General features: G+C 45.4%; 1 protein-coding gene across 1 annotated transcript; it reads left to right on the top strand.

Moving 5' to 3' along the window:
- Nucleotides 1-1,020: 1,020 nt before the first annotated feature.
- LOC120041647 (pentraxin-4-like) lies at nucleotides 1,021-18,446 on the top strand. Its single transcript, XM_038986513.1, has 4 exons — nucleotides 1,021-1,158; nucleotides 2,557-2,712; nucleotides 4,916-5,651; nucleotides 17,788-18,446. Exons 1-4 carry the CDS (start codon nucleotides 1,021-1,023, stop codon nucleotides 18,444-18,446), a joined length of 1,689 nt encoding a protein of 562 aa, XP_038842441.1.
- The last annotated feature ends 314 nt before the right edge of the window (nucleotides 18,447-18,760 follow it).

Here is an 18,760-nt window from a genome sequence, read left to right as displayed (position 1 = left end):
ACTAATATATATCTATACAACTACAGCCACCTGACTAATATATATCTATACAACTACAGCCACCTGACTAATATATATCTATACAACTACAGCCACCTGACTAATATATATACAACTACAGCCACCTGACTAATATATATCTATACAACTACAGCCACCTGACTAATATATATCTATACAACTACAGCCACCTGACTAATATATATCTATACAACTACAGCCACCTGACTAATATATATATATACAACTACAGTCACCTGACTAATATATATATATACAACTACAGCCACCTGACTAATATATATCTATACAACTACAGCCACCTGACTAATATATATATATACAACTACAGCCACCTGACTAATATATATATATACAACTACAGCCACCTGACTAATATATATCCATACAACTACAGCCACCTGACTAATATATATATATACAACTACAGCCACCTGACTAATATATATCTATACAACTACAGCCACCTGACTAATATATATCTATACAACTACAGCCACCTGACTACACAGCAAAAAGAGACAATCTGACCTATATTTTTTAAATTTAATATTTTTATTACTTAATACTTTTGTGTTTTTGAGTTTATTTCACTTTCACGTATTTGTTAATGGTATTTGTATTCATGCGTGTGTTTTTTGTTTGTGTGTATGTGTGTGTGTATGTGTGTGTGTGTGTGTGTGTGTGTGCGTGTGTGTGTGCGTGCGTGCGTGCGTGTGTGTGTGTGTGAGAGAGAGGTCTCTGGTAAAGTCATCATGTTCTGACTCTGCTTCCCTGCCAGTGATGCATTGTGGGAAAAAAACAGATGTGTGTGTCTGTGTGTGTCAGTGTGGTGCGTTCGTGTGTGTGTGTGAGGGGGCTTCCCATCCCTGCACTGCCCCATCCCTCTTCTCTCTCCTTTACCTCTATTAGTTAGCCTCGGTAGCTCTCAGAGCTAACAACCTCCGCACCTCTAGACTCCCAGACCCCGGCCCTGCCTTAAACCAGCCACGCTGCACTATGACCAGCCTCAGAGCCGGACGGAGGGTCCTGGCCCTGGTTCTCCTGGTTGTCCTCCAGCTTCAGGCCTGTAGGGGACAGGGTGCTGCTGAGCTCAGGAAGCCCATCTACCAGAGACTCAGACGACTTGACGATCAGGTCAGTGTGTATGGTTTTGTGTGTGTGTCTGTGTGAGTGTGTCTGTGTGTGTGTGTTTCTGTATAAGTCTGTTCATGTGTGTGTCACCCTTGATATGTTATCGTTTTATTACAAGAAAATTCAAACATTTGAACTTTATTATCCATAAGTAGGATACACTACATGACCAAAAGTATGTGGACACCTGGTCGTCCAACATCTCATTCCAAAATCATTGGCATAAATATGGAGTTGGTCCCCCCTTTGCTGCTATAACAGCCTCCACTCTTCTGGGAAGGCTTTCCACTAGATGTTGGAACATTTCTGCGGGGACTTGCTTCCTTTCAGCAACAAGAGAATTAGGGAGGTCGTGCACTGATGTTGGGTGATTAGGCCTGGCTTGCAGTCTGTATTCCAATTCATCCCAAAGGTGTTTGATGGGGTTGAGGTCAGGGCTCTGTGCAGGCCAGTCATGTTCTTCCGCACCGATCTCGACAAACCATTTATGTATGGACCTTGCTTTGTGCACGGCGGCTTTGTCATGCTGAAACAGGAAAGGGCCTTCCCCAAACTGTTGCCACAAAGTTGGAAGCACAGAATCGCCTAGAATATAATTTTATGCTGTAGAGTTAAGATTTATCTTCACTAGAACTAAGGGGCCCGAACCATGAAAAACAGCCCCAGACCATTATTCCTCCTCCACCAAACTTTACAGTTGGCACTATGCACTGGGGCAAGTAGTGTTCTCCTGGCATCCGCCAAACCCAGATTCATCCGTCGACTGCCAGATGGTGAAGCGTGATTCGTCACTCCAGAGAACACGTTTCCACTGCTCCAGAGTCCAATGGCGGTGAGCTTTACACCACTCCAGCCGACGCTTGGCACATGGTGATCTTAGGCTTGTGTGACGCTGCTCGGCCATGGAAACCCATTTCATGAAGCTCCCGACGAACAGTTATTGTGCCGATGTTGCTTCCAGAGGTAGTTTGGAACTCGGTAGTGAGTGTTAAAACCAATGACAAACGATTTTTACGCTCTTCAGCACTCGGCGGTCCAGTTCTCTGAGCTTGTGTGGCCTACCACATCGCGGCTGTGCCTTTGTTGCTCCTAGACTTTTCCACTTCACAATAACAGCACTTAAAGTTGACCGGGGAAGCTCTAGCAGGACAGAAATTTGACGAACTGACTTGCTGGAAAGGTGGCATCCTGTGACGGTGCCACCTTGGAATTCACAGCTCTTCAGTAAGGTCATTCTACTGCCAATGTTTGTCTATGGAGATTGCATGGCGGTGTGCTCAATGTCAGCAACGGGTGAAGCTGAAGTAGCCGAATCCACTAATTTGAATTGGTTTCCACATACTGCTGTATATATAGTGTGTGTGTAAGAACTTGAGATGATGTTGTGTGTTTGTTTCTCAGTTCCGTCGATTCCAGGAACAGACCCTGAGCCGGTTAGACCTTCTGTCCCATATGTCTAATGTGTCGACCACCCTAGAGGTCAGAGTTCAGACCCTGTCTGACCAACACAGAAACCTTACCCAGGAACTCACACAACTCAGAGACACCACCACACAGGTTACTGGTTATATCATTTTAGTTATATTATTATTATTGTAATATTATGTTATATTTACATGTATGTTATATATTATCTTATGTTTTATATTAAAATATATAAATACGTATGTATATTTATGTTATATTATTAAGTTAAAATGATTGTTATGGTTATATTTCGTTAATAATTTGTGCCCTGTCATTGTTTTATCTTGTTTCCTTCCTGTTTTGTTTTTGTGGGGGGAAACAAATAAAATATCTTACCAAAAAAACAGGAGCTGGACGGCCTGAAAGACTGGAGCAGTAAACTACAGAAGAAGAACAAGAGGATGGAGGGAAGATTGGCCTCGCTGGAGAGAGGACTGAGAGAGAGACACAGACAAGGACAGGTACTCTAAACAACAACAGACAGGGACAGGTACTCCAAGCAAAAACAGACAGGGACAGGTACTCCAAGCAACAACAGACAGGGACAGGTATATTCTAAGCAACAACAGGCAGGGACAGGTACTCCAAGCCACAACAGACAGGGACAGGTACTCTCAGCAACAACAGACAGGGACAGGTACTCTAAGCAACAACAGACAGGGACAGGTATTATAAGCAACAACAGACAACGACAGGTACTCTAAGCAACAACTGACAGGGACAGGTATTCTAAGCAACAGACAGGAACAGGTATTATAAGCAACAACAGACAAGGACAGGTACTCTAATCAACAACAGACAGGGACAGGTATTCTAAGCAACAGACAGGGACAGGTATTCAAAACAACAGACAGGGACAGGTACTCTAAGCAACAACAGACAGGGACAGGTATTATAAGCAACAACAGACAACGACAGGTACTCTAAGCAACAACTGACAGGGACAGGTATTGTAAGCAACAACTGACAGGGACAGGTATTATAAGCAACAACAGACAAGGACAGGTACTCTAATCAACAACAGACAGGGACAGGTATTCAAAACAACAGACAGGGACAGGTACTCTCAGCAGCAACAGACAGGGACAGGTACTCTAAGCAACAACAGACAGGGACAGGTACTCTCAGCAACAACAGCCAGGGACAGGTATTCTAAACAACAGACAGGGACAGGTACTCTCAGCAACAACAGACAGGGACAGGTATTCTAAGCAACAGACAGGGACAGGTACTCTAAACAACAACAGACAGGGACAGGTACTCTCAGCAACAGACAGGGACAGGTATTCTAAGCAACAGACAGGGACAGGTACTCTCAGCAACAACAGACAGGGACAGGTATTCTAAGCAACAACAGACAACGACAGGTACTCTAAGCAACAACTGACAGGGACAGGTATTATAAGCAACAACAGACAAGGACAGGCACTCTAATCAACAACAGACAGGGACAGGTATTCTAAACAACAGACAGGGACAGGTATTCTAAGCAACAGACAGGGACAGGTACTCTAAGCAACAACAGACAGGGACAGGTACTCTCAGCAACAGACAGGGACAGGTATTCTAAGCAACAGACAGGGACAGGTACTCTAAGCAACAACAGACAGGGACAGGTACTCTCAGCAACAGACAGGGACAGGTATTCTAAGCAACAGACAAGGACAGGTACTCCAAACAACAGACAGGGACAGGTACTCTAAGCAACAGACAAGGACAGGTACTCTAAGCAACAACAGACAGGGACAGGTACTCTAAGCAACAACAGACAGGGACAGGTACTCTAAGCAACAACAGACAGGGACAGGTACTCTAAGCAACAACAGACAGGGACAGGTACTCTAAGCAACAACAGACAGGGACAGGTTGGGAAACACTGAGGCATGGCTACAGTCCTGGCTACAGTCCTGGCTACAGTCCTGGCTACAGCCCTGGCTACAGTCCTGGCTACAGTCCTGGCTACAGCCCTGGCTACAGTCCTGGCTGATTCAAAGTTTGTTATTTGGTTATTTGGTTATTTGTGTAGTGCTAGGGCAAAAACCAAAACGTGCACCCAATGAGGTTCCCAGGATCGAGTTTGGATGACCCTGCCCAATTAAAAATGTCTCACTCTTCCCTGTAGTGAATAATATAATGACAATTAGCCAAATGTGGTGGCTAGAATCTGTTCTGCTATAACTCTCCTCTCCTCTCCTCTCCTCTCCTCTCCTCTCCTCTCCTCTCCTCTCCTCTCCTCTCCTCTCCTCTCCTCTCCTCTCCTCTCCTCTCCTCTCCTCTCCTCTCCTCTCCACAGGGCAGCAGGCAGACCCAGAGACTGAGTCAGGAGCAGGGAGAGTCTCTCTCCAGCCTCACCCTAGAGCTCCACAGCCAGGAGGAGCGTCTCGACTCCCTGGAGGCCCAGCGAGAGGAGCTTCTGGTCGGGCTGAGAGGTCTCCAGGAGTCCCTGAGGAAGAAGGATCTCCGGATGAGCCGGCTGGAAGGGAGGCTGGGGGAGCTTTTACAGGGGAATGTAGTCTCTTCCTGGGGATCAGAGAGGACAGGAGACCCCCTCACCTCCAACCTCACCCCCCAGGACACAGCACCCCCACGGAGGACCCAGGCCTCCAGAGGACAGAGCCCAAGACAGGACACCCAGACCCAGCCCGGACACACCCAGACATATTACCAGCCCCAGACCCAGCCCGGACACACCCAGACATATTACCAGCCCCAGCCTCAGCCCTACTCTCAGCCCCATCTCCAACCCCAGCCCAAACCCCATCCCCATCCCCAACCCAAACCCCAACCCCATTCCCAGCCAAAACACACCAAAGACAGGATGAGGATGAGGACAAGACTACAGCCTCCACTTCCCCACCCCACACAGCCTCCTTCTCAGTCCCAGAAGGAGAGGAAGAGACTGGGGGAGAGAGGACAGGAAAGCCCCCGGCCTGGTCATCCTCAACAGGGGCCAAAACCACAGTCTGTGGAGGAGACGAGAGAGGAGGGAGAGATGGAGAGGAGGAGGGGGGACGAGGTGTGGAGGAGGAGTGAAGTGAAGCGGACAGAGAGGAGGAGGGGAGAGGAAGAGCAGACAGAGAGGAGGAGGGGAGAGGAAGAGGGGACAGAGAGGAGGAGGGGAGAGGAAGAGCGGACAGAGAGGAGGAGGGGAGAGGAAGAGCAGACAGAGAGGAGGAGGGGAGAGGAAGAGCGGACAGAGAGGAGGAGGGGAGAGGAAGAGCGGACCGAGAGGAGGGAGGGAGAGGAGGAAGAGGAGGAGATGAAAGGAGAGGAATCACAAATCCAGAACCTTCTCCAGCTTCCAGTGAGACATAAGATCCCTCTGCAGCACATCCCCAGGAGAGAAGCCACCAGTAAGTAACTTCAGATCAACCTCTGTCAGGTGGCAATAACAGGAGAGCAAAACTCCAGGAACTTTACCATAATTCCCAGGTTTTCCATCATTTCTGGTTGAAAGATTCCAGGTGTCCTGCTGGTTCCATTGTGGTTCCAGGAATCTTCAAACTGTGATTTCTGGAAACCCTCTGTCAGCAACACAACACAGCATCCAGTGATGTCATGCCAATTAAAGAACTGTAAAATAGAGAGGTGTAATGTGCTGTGACATCACATAGTATTCCATAGAGAGGTGTAATGTGGTGTGACATCACATAGTATCCCATAGAGAGGTGTAATGTGGTGTGACATTACATAGTATCCCATAGAGAGGTGTAATGTGGTGTGACATCACATAGTATCCCGTAATGAGGTGTAATGTGGTGTGACATCACATAGTATCCCATAATGAGATGTAATGTGGTGTGACATCACATAGTATCCCATAATGAGGTGTAATGTGGTGTGACATCACATAGTATCCCATAGAGAGGTGTAATGTGGTGTGACATTACATAGTATCCCTTAATGAGGTGTAATGTGGTGTGACATCACATAGTATCCCATAATGAGGTGTAATGTGGTGTGACATTACATAGTATCCCATAGAGAGGTGTAATGTGGTGTGACATTACATAGCATCCCATAGACTAGTTAGACATCTTTGCAAACAAAAAATGGAAATATCACATTTAAATAAGTATTCAGACCCTTAACTCAGTACTTTGTTGAAGCACCTTTGACAGCGATTACAGCCTCGAGTCTTCTTGGGTATGATGCTACAAGTTTGGCACACCTATATTTGGAGAGTTTCTCCCATTCTTCTCTGCAGATCCTTTCAAGATCTGTCAGGTTGGATGGGGAGCGTTGCTTCGCTGCATAGCTATTTTCAGGTCTCTCCAGAGATGTTTGATCGGGTTCAAGTCCGGGCTCTGGCTGGGCCACTCAAGGACATTCAGAGACTTGTCCCGAAGCCACTCCTGCATTGTATTGGCTCTGTGCTTAGGGTCATTGTCCTGTTGGAAGTTGAACCTTCGCCCCAGTCTGCGGTCCTGAGTGCCCTGGAGCAGGTTTTCATCATGGATTTCTGTGTACTTTGCTCCGTTCATCTTTCCCTCAATCCTGACTAGTCTCCCAGTCCCTGCCTCTGAAAAACATCCCCACAGCATGATGCTGCCACCACCATGCTTCACTGTAAGGATGGTGCCAGGTTTCCTCCACACCTGACTCTTGGCATTCAGGCCAAAGCGTTCAATCTTGGTTTCATCAGACCAGAGAATCTTGTTTCTCATGGTCTGAGAGTCCTTTAGGCAAACTCCTAGTGGGTTGTCATGTGCCTTTTACTGAGGAGTGGCTTCCGTCTGGCCACTCTACCATAAAGGCCTGATTGGTGGAGTGCTGCAGAGATGGTTGTCCTTCTGGAAGGTTCTCCCATCTCAACAGAGGAACTCTAAAGCTCTGTCAGAGTAACCTTCAGGTTCTTGGTCACCTCCCTGGACCAAGGCCCTTCTCCCCCGATTGCTCAGTTTGGCCAGGCGGCCAGCTCTAGGAAGAGTCTTGGTGGTTCCAAATTTCTTCCATTTAATAATGATGGAGGCCACCGTGTTTTTGGGGACCTTTAATGCTGCAGAAATATTCCCCAGATCTGTGCCTCAACACAATCCTGTCTCGGAGCTTTACAGACAATTACTTCGACCTCATGGCTTGGTTTTTGCTCTGACATGCACTGTCAGCTGTGGGATCTAATATAGACAGGTGTGTGCCTTTCCAAATCATGTCCATTCAATAGAATTTACCACAGGTGGACTCCAATCAAGTTGTAGAAACATCTCAAGGATGATCAATGGAAACAGGATGCACCTGAGCTCAATTTCAAGTCTCATAGCAAAGGGTCTGAATACTTATTGTCACGCTGGTATGATGGAATGGGAGACAGGCGCAGGAACGTGTAATAGTTTTTTTATGATACCCAAATTACATGTAAAGGCACGGGACGAAGACCAAACAAACACTATACAAAACACAGGGTAGAAACCCAAACAAAAGAGAGAGGAGTACCTCTAATAAATACACATGACATGACCCATAACATACACACACACAATGATACAACACAGGACAAGACCCGTAACATACACACACACAATGATACAACACAGGACGAGACCCGTAACATACACACACACAATGATACAACACGGGACGAGACCCGTAACATACACACACAATGATACAACACAGGATGAGACCCGTAACATACACACACAATGTTACAACACAGGACGAGACCCGTAACATACAAGCACACAATGATACAACACGGGACGAGACCCGTAACATACACACACAATGATACAACACAGGATGAGACCCGTAACATACACACACAATGTTACAACACAGGACAAGACCCGTAACATACACACACAATGATACAACACAGGACAAGACCCGTAACATACACACACAATGTTACAACACAGGACGAGACCCGTAACATACACACACAATGTTACAACACAGGACTAGACCCGTAACATACACACACAATGTTACAACACAGGACTAGACCCGTAACATACACACACAATGTTACAACACAGGACTAGACCCGTAACATACACACACAATGATACAACACAGGACTAGACCCGTAACATACACACACAATGATACAACACGGGACGAGACCCGTAACATACACACACAATGATACAACACGGGACGAGACCCGTAACATACACACACAATGATACAACACAGGACGAGACCCGTAACATACACACACAATGATACAACACAGGACGAGACCCGTAACATACACACACAATGATACAACACAGGACTAGACCCGTAACATACACACACAATGATACAACACAGGACGAGACCCGTAACATACACACACAATGATACAACACAGGACGAGACCCGTAACATACACACACAATGATACAACACAGGACGAGACCCGTAACATACACACACAATGATACAACACAGGACGAGACCCGTAACATACACACACACAATGATACAACACAGAACGAGACCCGTAACACATACACACACAATGATACAACACGGGACGAGAACCGTAACATACACACACAATGATACAACACAGGACGAGACCCGTAACACACACACACACAATGATACAACACGGGACGAGACCCGTAACATACACACACAATGATACAACACAGGACTAGACCCGTAACACACACACACAATGATACAACACGGGACGAGACCCGTAACATACACACACAATGATACAACACAGGACGAGACCCGTAACATACACACACAATGATACAACACAGGACGAGACCCGTAACATACACACACACAATGATACAACACGGGACGAGACCCGTAACATACACACAATGATACAACACAGGACGAGACCCGTAACATACACACAATGATACAACACGGGACGAGACCCGTAACATACACACACACAATGATACAACACGGGACGAGACCCGTAACATACACACAATGATACAACACAGGACGAGACCCGTAACATACACACAATGATACAACACGGAACGAGACCCGTAACATACACACACACAATGATACAACACGGGACGAGACCCGTAATTATCTGTGATACAACACAAGTGGCACGAAAGCCAAACCAACACAGCACAGGTACTCACACGACCAACAGACATTGTAATAATAATGGACAAGACCGTGGTGAATAAAGGGCACACTATACAATTACTAATCACTGGGAATAGGGAGCAGGTGTGCTTAATGACAGTTCCGGAGGGATCCGTGACACTTATTTAAATAAGGTATTTCAGTTTTAAATTTTTTATAGATTTGCAAACATTTCTAAAAACCTGTTTTCGCTTTGTCATTATGGGGTATTGTGTGTATATTGATGAGGAAAATAATGAATTGAATCCATTTTAGAATAAGGCCGTAACGTAACAAAATGTGGACAAAGTAAAGGGGGTCTGAATACTTTCATAATGTACTGTATGTGTTTTATATCCTTAAACAACATCTGCTGAGCCACGAGAGACCAGAAAGACACACACATACACACACACACACACACACACACACACACACACACACACACACACACACACACACACACACACACACACACACACACACACACACACACACACACACACACACACACACACACATCTGCTGAGCCACGAGAGACCAGAAAGACACACACACACACACACACTAACACGCACTCATCTGTTAAAGGAATTGTTGTGTGTTTCCATTCAATCTGGAGGGGAAGGGGAGTTGAACCATTAAATTTGCCTAATACCAAACTAGGTACACATCTTGGGACTTCAAGGTCCTCTACTCTCTGTTAAAGGCATTGTTGTGTGTTTCCCATCTTGGGACTACAGAGTCCTCTACTCTCTAAATAGATAAACAGACAGTGGAGAGAAGGGGAGAGAAGGGGAGAGAGAGAGAGAGAGAGAGAGAGAGAGAGAGAGAGAGAGAGAGAGAGAGAGAGAGAGAGAGGGAGGGAGAGGGAGAGAGGGAGAGAGGGAGAGAGAGAGAGAGAGAGAGAGAGAGAGAGAGAGAGAGAGAGAGAGAGAGAGAGAGTTAAGTGTTGATAGATGCAGGAAACAGGATATAGTCTCAGTGAGTTTGGACCATCTGAGAGTTAAGAGTTCTGTTCACATCTGAAGAATCCATATAACTCTATTGTTCACGTTGAATAACCTGAGATATATAAACCCAGTTAGAGAAACACTATATTCTGTAAGTCTAGAAAGTGATACACGCTGCCTTGGCCAAGACATTCAGATTCATCTCTACACATTGATCAGTCAGCTGGTTATAACAGCAGTCAGTTTGTGGTTGACACGTTGATAAATGACTGACAGATTAAGTTCTCTTCAACTTTCCTATAGCCTGGGCACCAGTCTGTTTCCTTCCTATAGCCTGGGTACCAGTCTGTTTCCTTCCTATAGCCTGGGTACCAGTCTGTTTCTATAGCCTTCCTATAGCCTGGGTACCAGTGTGTTTTCCTATAGCCTGGGTACAAGTCTGTTTCTATAGCCTTCATATAGCCTGGCTACCAGTCTGTTTCCTTCCTATAGCCTGGGTACCAGTCTGTTTCCTTCCTATAGCCTGGGTACCAGTCTGTTTCCTTCCTATAGCCTGGGTACCAGTCTGTTTCTATAGCCTTCATATAGCCTGGGTACCAGTCTGTTTCTATAGCCTTCATATATCCTGGCTACCAGTCTGTTTCCTTCCTATAGCCTGGGTACAAGTCTGTTTCTATAGCCTTCCTATAGTCTGAGTACCAGTCTGTTTCTATAGCCTTCCTATAGCCTGGGTACCAGTGTGTTCCTATAGCCTGGGTACCAGTGTGTTCCTATAGCCTTCCTATAGCCTGGGTACAAGTCTGTTTCTATAGCCTTCCTATAGCCTGGGTACAAGTCTGTTTCTATAGCCTTCCTATAGCCTGGGTACCAGTCTGTTTCCTTCCTATAGCCTGGGTACCAGTCTGTTTCTATAGCCTTCCTATAGCCTGGGTACCAGTGTGTTTTCCTATAGCCTCCTCGTTTGCTGTTGTTGAATACAGAAACAGTCCAAGACTGGGATTAGATGGTCCCACTCTGCTTTTAGCCGTTTGTCATCATGGCGTGTTTGACCTATAAAACATGACTGAGAATAAAGCTGTTACACTGACAGTCCTGTTCTCAGGCCAGATCCCCTATCCAGCCAGTCCTGTAGGGACCACCACCCTGGGATACAGTAGACTTCAGGCTTCATGATTTACTGTCTGCTTTTACTACATTGTCCTGACCTGTGGATGTGAGGAGGAGGGAGAGAGAGAGAGGGAAGGAGAGGGAATGAGATAGAAAGAGAGAAATAGATCTGGGGATATGAGCAGGAGGATATGAGGGGATAGTCGTAAGAGCAGGAGGTAGGAAGATATGAGGGGATAGTCGTAAGAGCAGGAGGTAGGAGGATATGAGGGGATAGTGTCACAGTTCCAAGAGTGGTGATGAAGGAGTCAGGCGCAGAGAGCAGGGTAGTTCAAAAGCAAGTGGATTTAATATTCCAAAGAGATACAGCGAGACGGCTACGCCACACATACGAGGGCGCGTCAAGAAACAGTCCAAAACAAACAGGACAAAATCTACTTGGAACAGACACCACAAGAAATAACGAACACCACAAACAGAAAAACAAGCCCGCACAAAAGCCGGCGGGCCAACTGGGTTTAAATAGCCCACAATAAACCTAAACACAAAACAGGTGCAACAAATCAGACAAAACTAAATGAAGCAGAAAAGGGGATCGGTGGCAGCTAGTAGACCGGAGACGACGACCGCCGCCCGAACGGGAAGAGGCACCATCCTCGGCGGGATTCGTAACAGATAGTCGTAACAGCAGGAGGTAGGAAGATATGAGGGGATAGTCGTAACAGCAGGAGGTAGGAGGATATCAAATGTATTTATAAAACCCTTTTTACATCAGCAGATGTCACAAAGTGCTGTACAGAAACCCTGCCGAAAACCCCAAACAGCAAGCAATGCAGATGTAGAAGCACGGTGGCTAGGAAAAACTCCCTAGAAAAACCAGAACCTAGGAAGAAACCTAGAGAGGAACCAGGCTCTGAGGGGTGGCCAGTCCTCTTCTGGCTGTGCCGGGTGGAGAGTATAAGAGTACATGGCCATTAAGGCCAGATTGTTCTTCAAGATGTTCAAACGTTCATAGATGACCAGCAGGGTCAAATAATAACCCCAGTGGGGATCTGTTTTCAAATAGTTTTACAAAGTCGTCTGTTTTGAGATCTGTATTGAAATAGTTTTACAAAGTAGTCTGTTTTTGGGATCTGTATTAAAAAGTTTAAAAAATGTGTCATTTTTTTGGGATCTGTATTCAAATAGTTTAAAAAAGTAGCCATTTTTGGGGATCTGTATTAAAAAGTTTTAAAAAATTGTCATTTTTTTGGGATGTGTATTCAAATAGTTTTAGTCCAATTGTTCCCTCTGAAAATGAGTTATCCCAGGTCTGATGCCACAACGAGTAGTTAAAACTAGAGTTATGCCAGGTCTGATGCCACAACGAGTAGTTAAAACTAGAGTCATCCAGGTCTGATGCCACAACGAGTAGTTAAAACTAGAGTCATCCAGGTCTGATGCCACAACGAGTAGTTAAAACTAGAGTCATCCAGGTCTGATGCCACAGCGAGTAGTTATGACTAGAGTTATCCAGGTCTGATGCCACAACGAGTAGTTAAAACTAGAGTTATCCAGGTCTGATGCCACAGCGAGTAGTTAAAACTAGAGTTATCCCAGGTCTGATGCCACAACGAGTAGTTAAAACTAGAGTTATCCAGGTCTGATGCCACAACGAGTAGTTAAAACTAGAGTTATCCAGGTCTGATGCCACAACGAGTAGTTAAAACTAGAGTTATCCAGGTCTGATGCCACAACGAGTAGTTAAAACTAGAGTTATCCAGGTCTGATGCCACAACGAGTAGTTAAAACTAGAGTTATCCAGGTCTGATGCCACAACGAGTAGTTAAAACTAGAGTTATCCAGGTCTGATGCCACAACGAGTAGTTAAAACTAGAGTTATCCAGGTCTGATGCCACAACGAGTAGTTAAAACTAGAGTTATCCAGGTCTGATGCCACAGCGAGTAGTTAAAACTAGAGTTATCCAGGTCTGATGCCACAGCGAGTAGTTAAAACTAGAGTTATCCCAGGTCTGATGCCACAACGAGTAGTTAAAACTAGAGTTATCCAGGTCTGATGCCACAACGAGTAGTTAAAACTAGAGTTATCCCAGGTCTGATGCCACAACGAGTAGTTAAAACTAGAGTTATCCAGGTCTGATGCCACAACGAGTAGTTAAAACTAGAGTTATCCCAGGTCTGATGCCACAACGAGTAGTTAAAACTAGAGTTATCCAGGTCTGATGCCACAACGAGTAGTTAAAACTAGAGTTATCCAGGTCTGATGACACAACGAGTAGTTAAAACTAGAGTTATCCCAGGTCTGATGCCACAACGAGTAGTTAAAACTAGAGTTATCCCAGGTCTGATGCCACAACGAGTAGTTAAAACTAGAGTTATCCAGGTCTGATGACACAACGAGTAGTTAAAACTAGAGTTATCCAGGTCTGATGCCACAACGAGTAGTTAAAACTAGAGTTATCCAGGTCTGATGACACAACGAGTAGTTAAAACTAGAGTTATCCAGGTCTGATGCCACAACGAGTAGTTAAAACTAGAGTTATCCCAGGTCTGATGCCACAACGAGTAGTTAAAACTAGAGTTATCCAGGTCTGATGCCACAGCGAGTAGTTAAAACTAGAGTTATCCAGGTCTGATGCCACAGCGAGTAGTTAAAACTAGAGTTATCCCAGGTCTGATGCCACAGCGAGTAGTTAAAACTAAAGTTATCCAGGTCTGATGCCACAACGAGTAGTTAAAACTAGAGTTATCCCAGGTCTGATGCCACAACGAGTAGTTAAAACTAGAGTTATCCAGGTCTGATGCCACAACGAGTAGTTAAAACTAGAGTTATCCCAGGTCTGATGCCACAACGAGTAGTTAAAACTAGAGTTATCCAGGTCTGATGCCACAACGAGTAGTTAAAACTAGAGTTATCCAGGTCTGATGCCACAACGAGTAGTTAAAACTAGATTATCCCAGGTCTGATGCCACAACGAGTAGTTACAACTAGAGTTATCCAGGTCTGATGCCACAACGAGTAGTTAAAACTAGAGTTATCCCAGGTCTGATGCCACAACGAGTAGTTAAAACTAGAGTTATCCAGGTCTGATGACACAACGAGTAGTTAAAACTAGAGTTATCCCAGGTCTGATGCCACAACAAGTAGTTAAAACTAGAGTTATCCCAGGTCTGATGCCACAACGAGTAGTTAAAACTAGAGTTATCCAGGTCTGATGCCACAATGAGTAGTTAAAACTAGAGTTATCCCAGGTCTGATGCCACAACGAGTAGTTAAAACTAGAGTTATCCCAGGTCTGATGCCACAACGAGTAGTTAAAACTAGAGTTATCCAGGTCTGATGCCACAACGAGTAGTTAAAACTAGAGTTATCCCAGGTCTGATGCCACAACGAGTAGTTAAAACTAGAGTTATCCAGGTCTGATGCCACAACGAGTAGTTAAAACTAGAGTTATCCAGGTCTGATGACACAACGAGTAGTTAAAACTAGAGTTATCCCAGGTCTGATGCCACAACGAGTAGTTATGACTAGAGTTATCCCAGGTCTGATGCCACAAAGAGTAGTTAAAACTAGAGTTATCCAGGTCTGATGACACAACGAGTAGTTAAAACTAGAGTTATCCAGGTCTGATGCCACAACGAGTAGTTAAAACTAGAGTTATCCAGGTCTGATGACACAACGAGTAGTTAAAACTAGAGTTATCCAGGTCTGATGCCACAACGAGTAGTTAAAACTAGAGTTATCCCAGGTCTGATGCCACAACGAGTAGTTAAAACTAGAGTTATCCAGGTCTGATGCCACAGCGAGTAGTTAAAACTAGAGTTATCCAGGTCTGATGCCACAACGAGTAGTTAAAACTAGAGTTATCCCAGGTCTGATGCCACAACGAGTAGTTAAAACTAGAGTTATCCAGGTCTGATGCCACAACGAGTAGTTAAAACTAGAGTTATCCCAGGTCTGATGCCACAACGAGTAGTTAAAACTAGAGTTATCCAGGTCTGATGCCACAACGAGTAGTTAAAACTAGAGTTATCCCAGGTCTGATGCCACAACGAGTAGTTAAAACTAGAGTTATCCAGGTCTGATGCCACAACGAGTAGTTAAAACTAGAGTTATCCAGGTCTGATGACACAACGAGTAGTTAAAACTAGAGTTATCCCAGGTCTGATGCCACAACGAGTAGTTAAAACTAGAGTTATCCAGGTCTGATGCCACAACGAGTAGTTAAAACTAGAGTTATCCCAGGTCTGATGCCACAACGAGTAGTTAAAACTAGAGTTATCCAGGTCTGATGACACAACGAGTAGTTAAAACTAGAGTTATCCCAGGTCTGATGCCACAACAAGTAGTTAAAACTAGAGTTATCCCAGGTCTGATGCCACAACGAGTAGTTAAAACTAGAGTTATCCAGGTCTGATGCCACAATGAGTAGTTAAAACTAGAGTTATCCCAGGTCTGATGCCACAACGAGTAGTTAAAACTAGAGTTATCCCAGGTCTGATGCCACAACGAGTAGTTAAAACTAGAGTTATCCAGGTCTGATGCCACAACGAGTAGTTAAAACTAGAGTTATCCCAGGTCTGATGCCACAACGAGTAGTTAAAACTAGAGTTATCCAGGTCTGATGCCACAACGAGTAGTTAAAACTAGAGTTATCCAGGTCTGATGACACAACGAGTAGTTAAAACTAGAGTTATCCCAGGTCTGATGCCACAACGAGTAGTTAAAACTAGAGTTATCCAGGTCTGATGCCACAACGAGTAGTTAAAACTAGAGTTATCCAGGTCTGATGCCACAACGAGTAGTTAAAACTAGAGTTATCCCAGGTCTGATGCCACAACGAGTAGTTAAAACTAGAGTTATCCCAGGTCTGATGCCACAACGAGTAGTTAAAACTAGAGTTATCCCAGGTCTGATGCCACAACGAGTAGTTAAAACTAGAGTTATCCAGGTCTGATGCCACAACGAGTAGTTAAAACTAAAGTTATCCCAGGTCTGATGCCACAACGAGTAGTTAAAACTAGATTATCCCAGGTCTGATGCCACAACGAGTAGTTAAAACTAGATTATCCCAGGTCTGATGCCACAACGAGTAGTTACAACTAGAGTTATCCAGGTCTGATGCCACAACGAGTAGTTAAAACTAGAGTTATCCCAGGTCTGATGCCACAACGTTTAGTTAAAACTAGAGTTATCCCAGGTCTGATGCCACAACGTTTAGTTAAAACTAGAGTTATCCCAGGTCTGATGCCACAACGTTTAGTTAAAACTAGAGTTATCCCAGGTCTGATGCCACAGCGAGTAGTTAAAACTAGAGTTATCCAGGTCTGATGCCACAACGAGTAGTTAAAACTAGAGTTATCCCAGGTCTGATGCCACAACGAGTAGTTAAAACTAGAGTTATCCAGGTCTGATGACACAACGAGTAGTTAAAACTAGAGTTATCCCAGGTCTGATGCCACAACGAGTAGTTAAAACTAGAGTTATCCAGGTCTGATGCCACAACGAGTAGTTAAAACTAGAGTTATCCCAGGTCTGATGCCACAACGAGTAGTTAAAACTAGAGTTATGCCAGGTCTGATGCCACAACGAGTAGTTAAAACTAGAGTTATCCCAGGTCTGATGCCACAACGAGTAGTTAAAACTAGAGTTATCCAGGTCTGATGCCACAACGAGTAGTTAAAACTAGAGTTATCCAGGTCTGATGCCACAACGAGTAGTTAAAACTAGAGTTATCCAGGTCTGATGCCACAACGAGTAGTTACAACTAGAGTTATCCCAGGTCTGATGCCACAACGCGTAGTTAAAACTAGAGTTATCCCAGGTCTGATGCCACAACGAGTAGTTAAAACTAGAGTTATCCCAGGTCTGATGCCACAACGAGTAGTTAAAACTAGAGTTATCCCAGGTCTGATGCCACAGCGAGTAGTTAAAACTAAAGTTATCCCAGGTCTGATGCCACAACGAGTAGTTAAAACTAGAGTTATCCAGGTCTGATTTGTTCCAGTGTTTTTTGTTCCAGTACTCACTGACTATCTTGTCTGTCTCTTTTCTCTCCTCCAGTCTGTAATGTGGACTCCATGCTCCTGTTCCCGTCAGCTTCCTCTGAGAACTACGTCACCTTCTCCCGGAGCTTCCCTGCTCTTCCAGAACTCTCTGTGTGCCTGTGGCTCCGCGTCGACGTCGGGTACGTAGGAACGCTCCTCTCTTACGCCACGGAAGACAACGACAACAAACTAGTTCTATACGGACGCAACTCCTCCTCCTCCTCTTCCTCCACCCCCAGCCGAGAAACCCTGGACTTCGTGGTGGGAGACCCTGCGTACCGTGAGCTCCCTGTGGACTCTGTGCTGGACGGGCGCTGGCACCACCTCTGTGTCCTCTGGTCCTCTATCCAGGGACGATTCTGGCACTACACCGACCAGCGCCTGACCTCCGCAGGGTCACGGTTCAGGAAGGGTTACGAGGTGCCGGGAGGGGGGTTAGTGGTGCTGGGAGCAGAGCAGGACAGCCAGGGGGGAGGGTTTGATCCCACCGAGGGGTTCGTGGGGCGTCTGGCGGGGTTCACCGTGTGGGACCGGGTGTTGAGTCCTGGGGAGGTGACGGGGGTGGCTACGGGGAGGGGGGTACCCCGGGGGGTGGTGCTCGAGTTGGGGGACGTTGACGGAGTTCATGGGGAGGTGCAGCAGGTAGCCTGCGAGTGCCTGGAACACTGTAGCTGAGACGTCTGATTCCAAACTGACCCTAACCGCTCGTCCCTCATCCCTCGTCCCTATAGGCACTCCTAGATCTACAGTGTGGTCCTTAAAGGCAGAGTGGGCTGTTTTTTACTCCTCTGTACTTGATTGATAAATTAAGGTAATTGATTTCCCCTCACCTGGTTGTCTAGGTCTTAATTGGGCGTTAATTAAAATAAATAATAACAAATAACAACAACCAGCCTTGGGGTTGACTTGGGATTCAGCTGTCTAAATGTTTTAATATCATTCAATTAACTACCAGGGAGAATGAAGACCGGCAGAACTGCCCCTCGGAC

Source organism: Salvelinus namaycush, unplaced genomic scaffold, assembly GCF_016432855.1.
Source record: "Salvelinus namaycush isolate Seneca unplaced genomic scaffold, SaNama_1.0 Scaffold5, whole genome shotgun sequence".
In the NCBI taxonomy this organism is placed as follows: Eukaryota; Metazoa; Chordata; class Actinopteri; order Salmoniformes; family Salmonidae; genus Salvelinus; species Salvelinus namaycush.
Note: the sequence above shows the minus strand (reverse complement) of the source record. Positions and strands in the feature narration are given on the sequence as shown.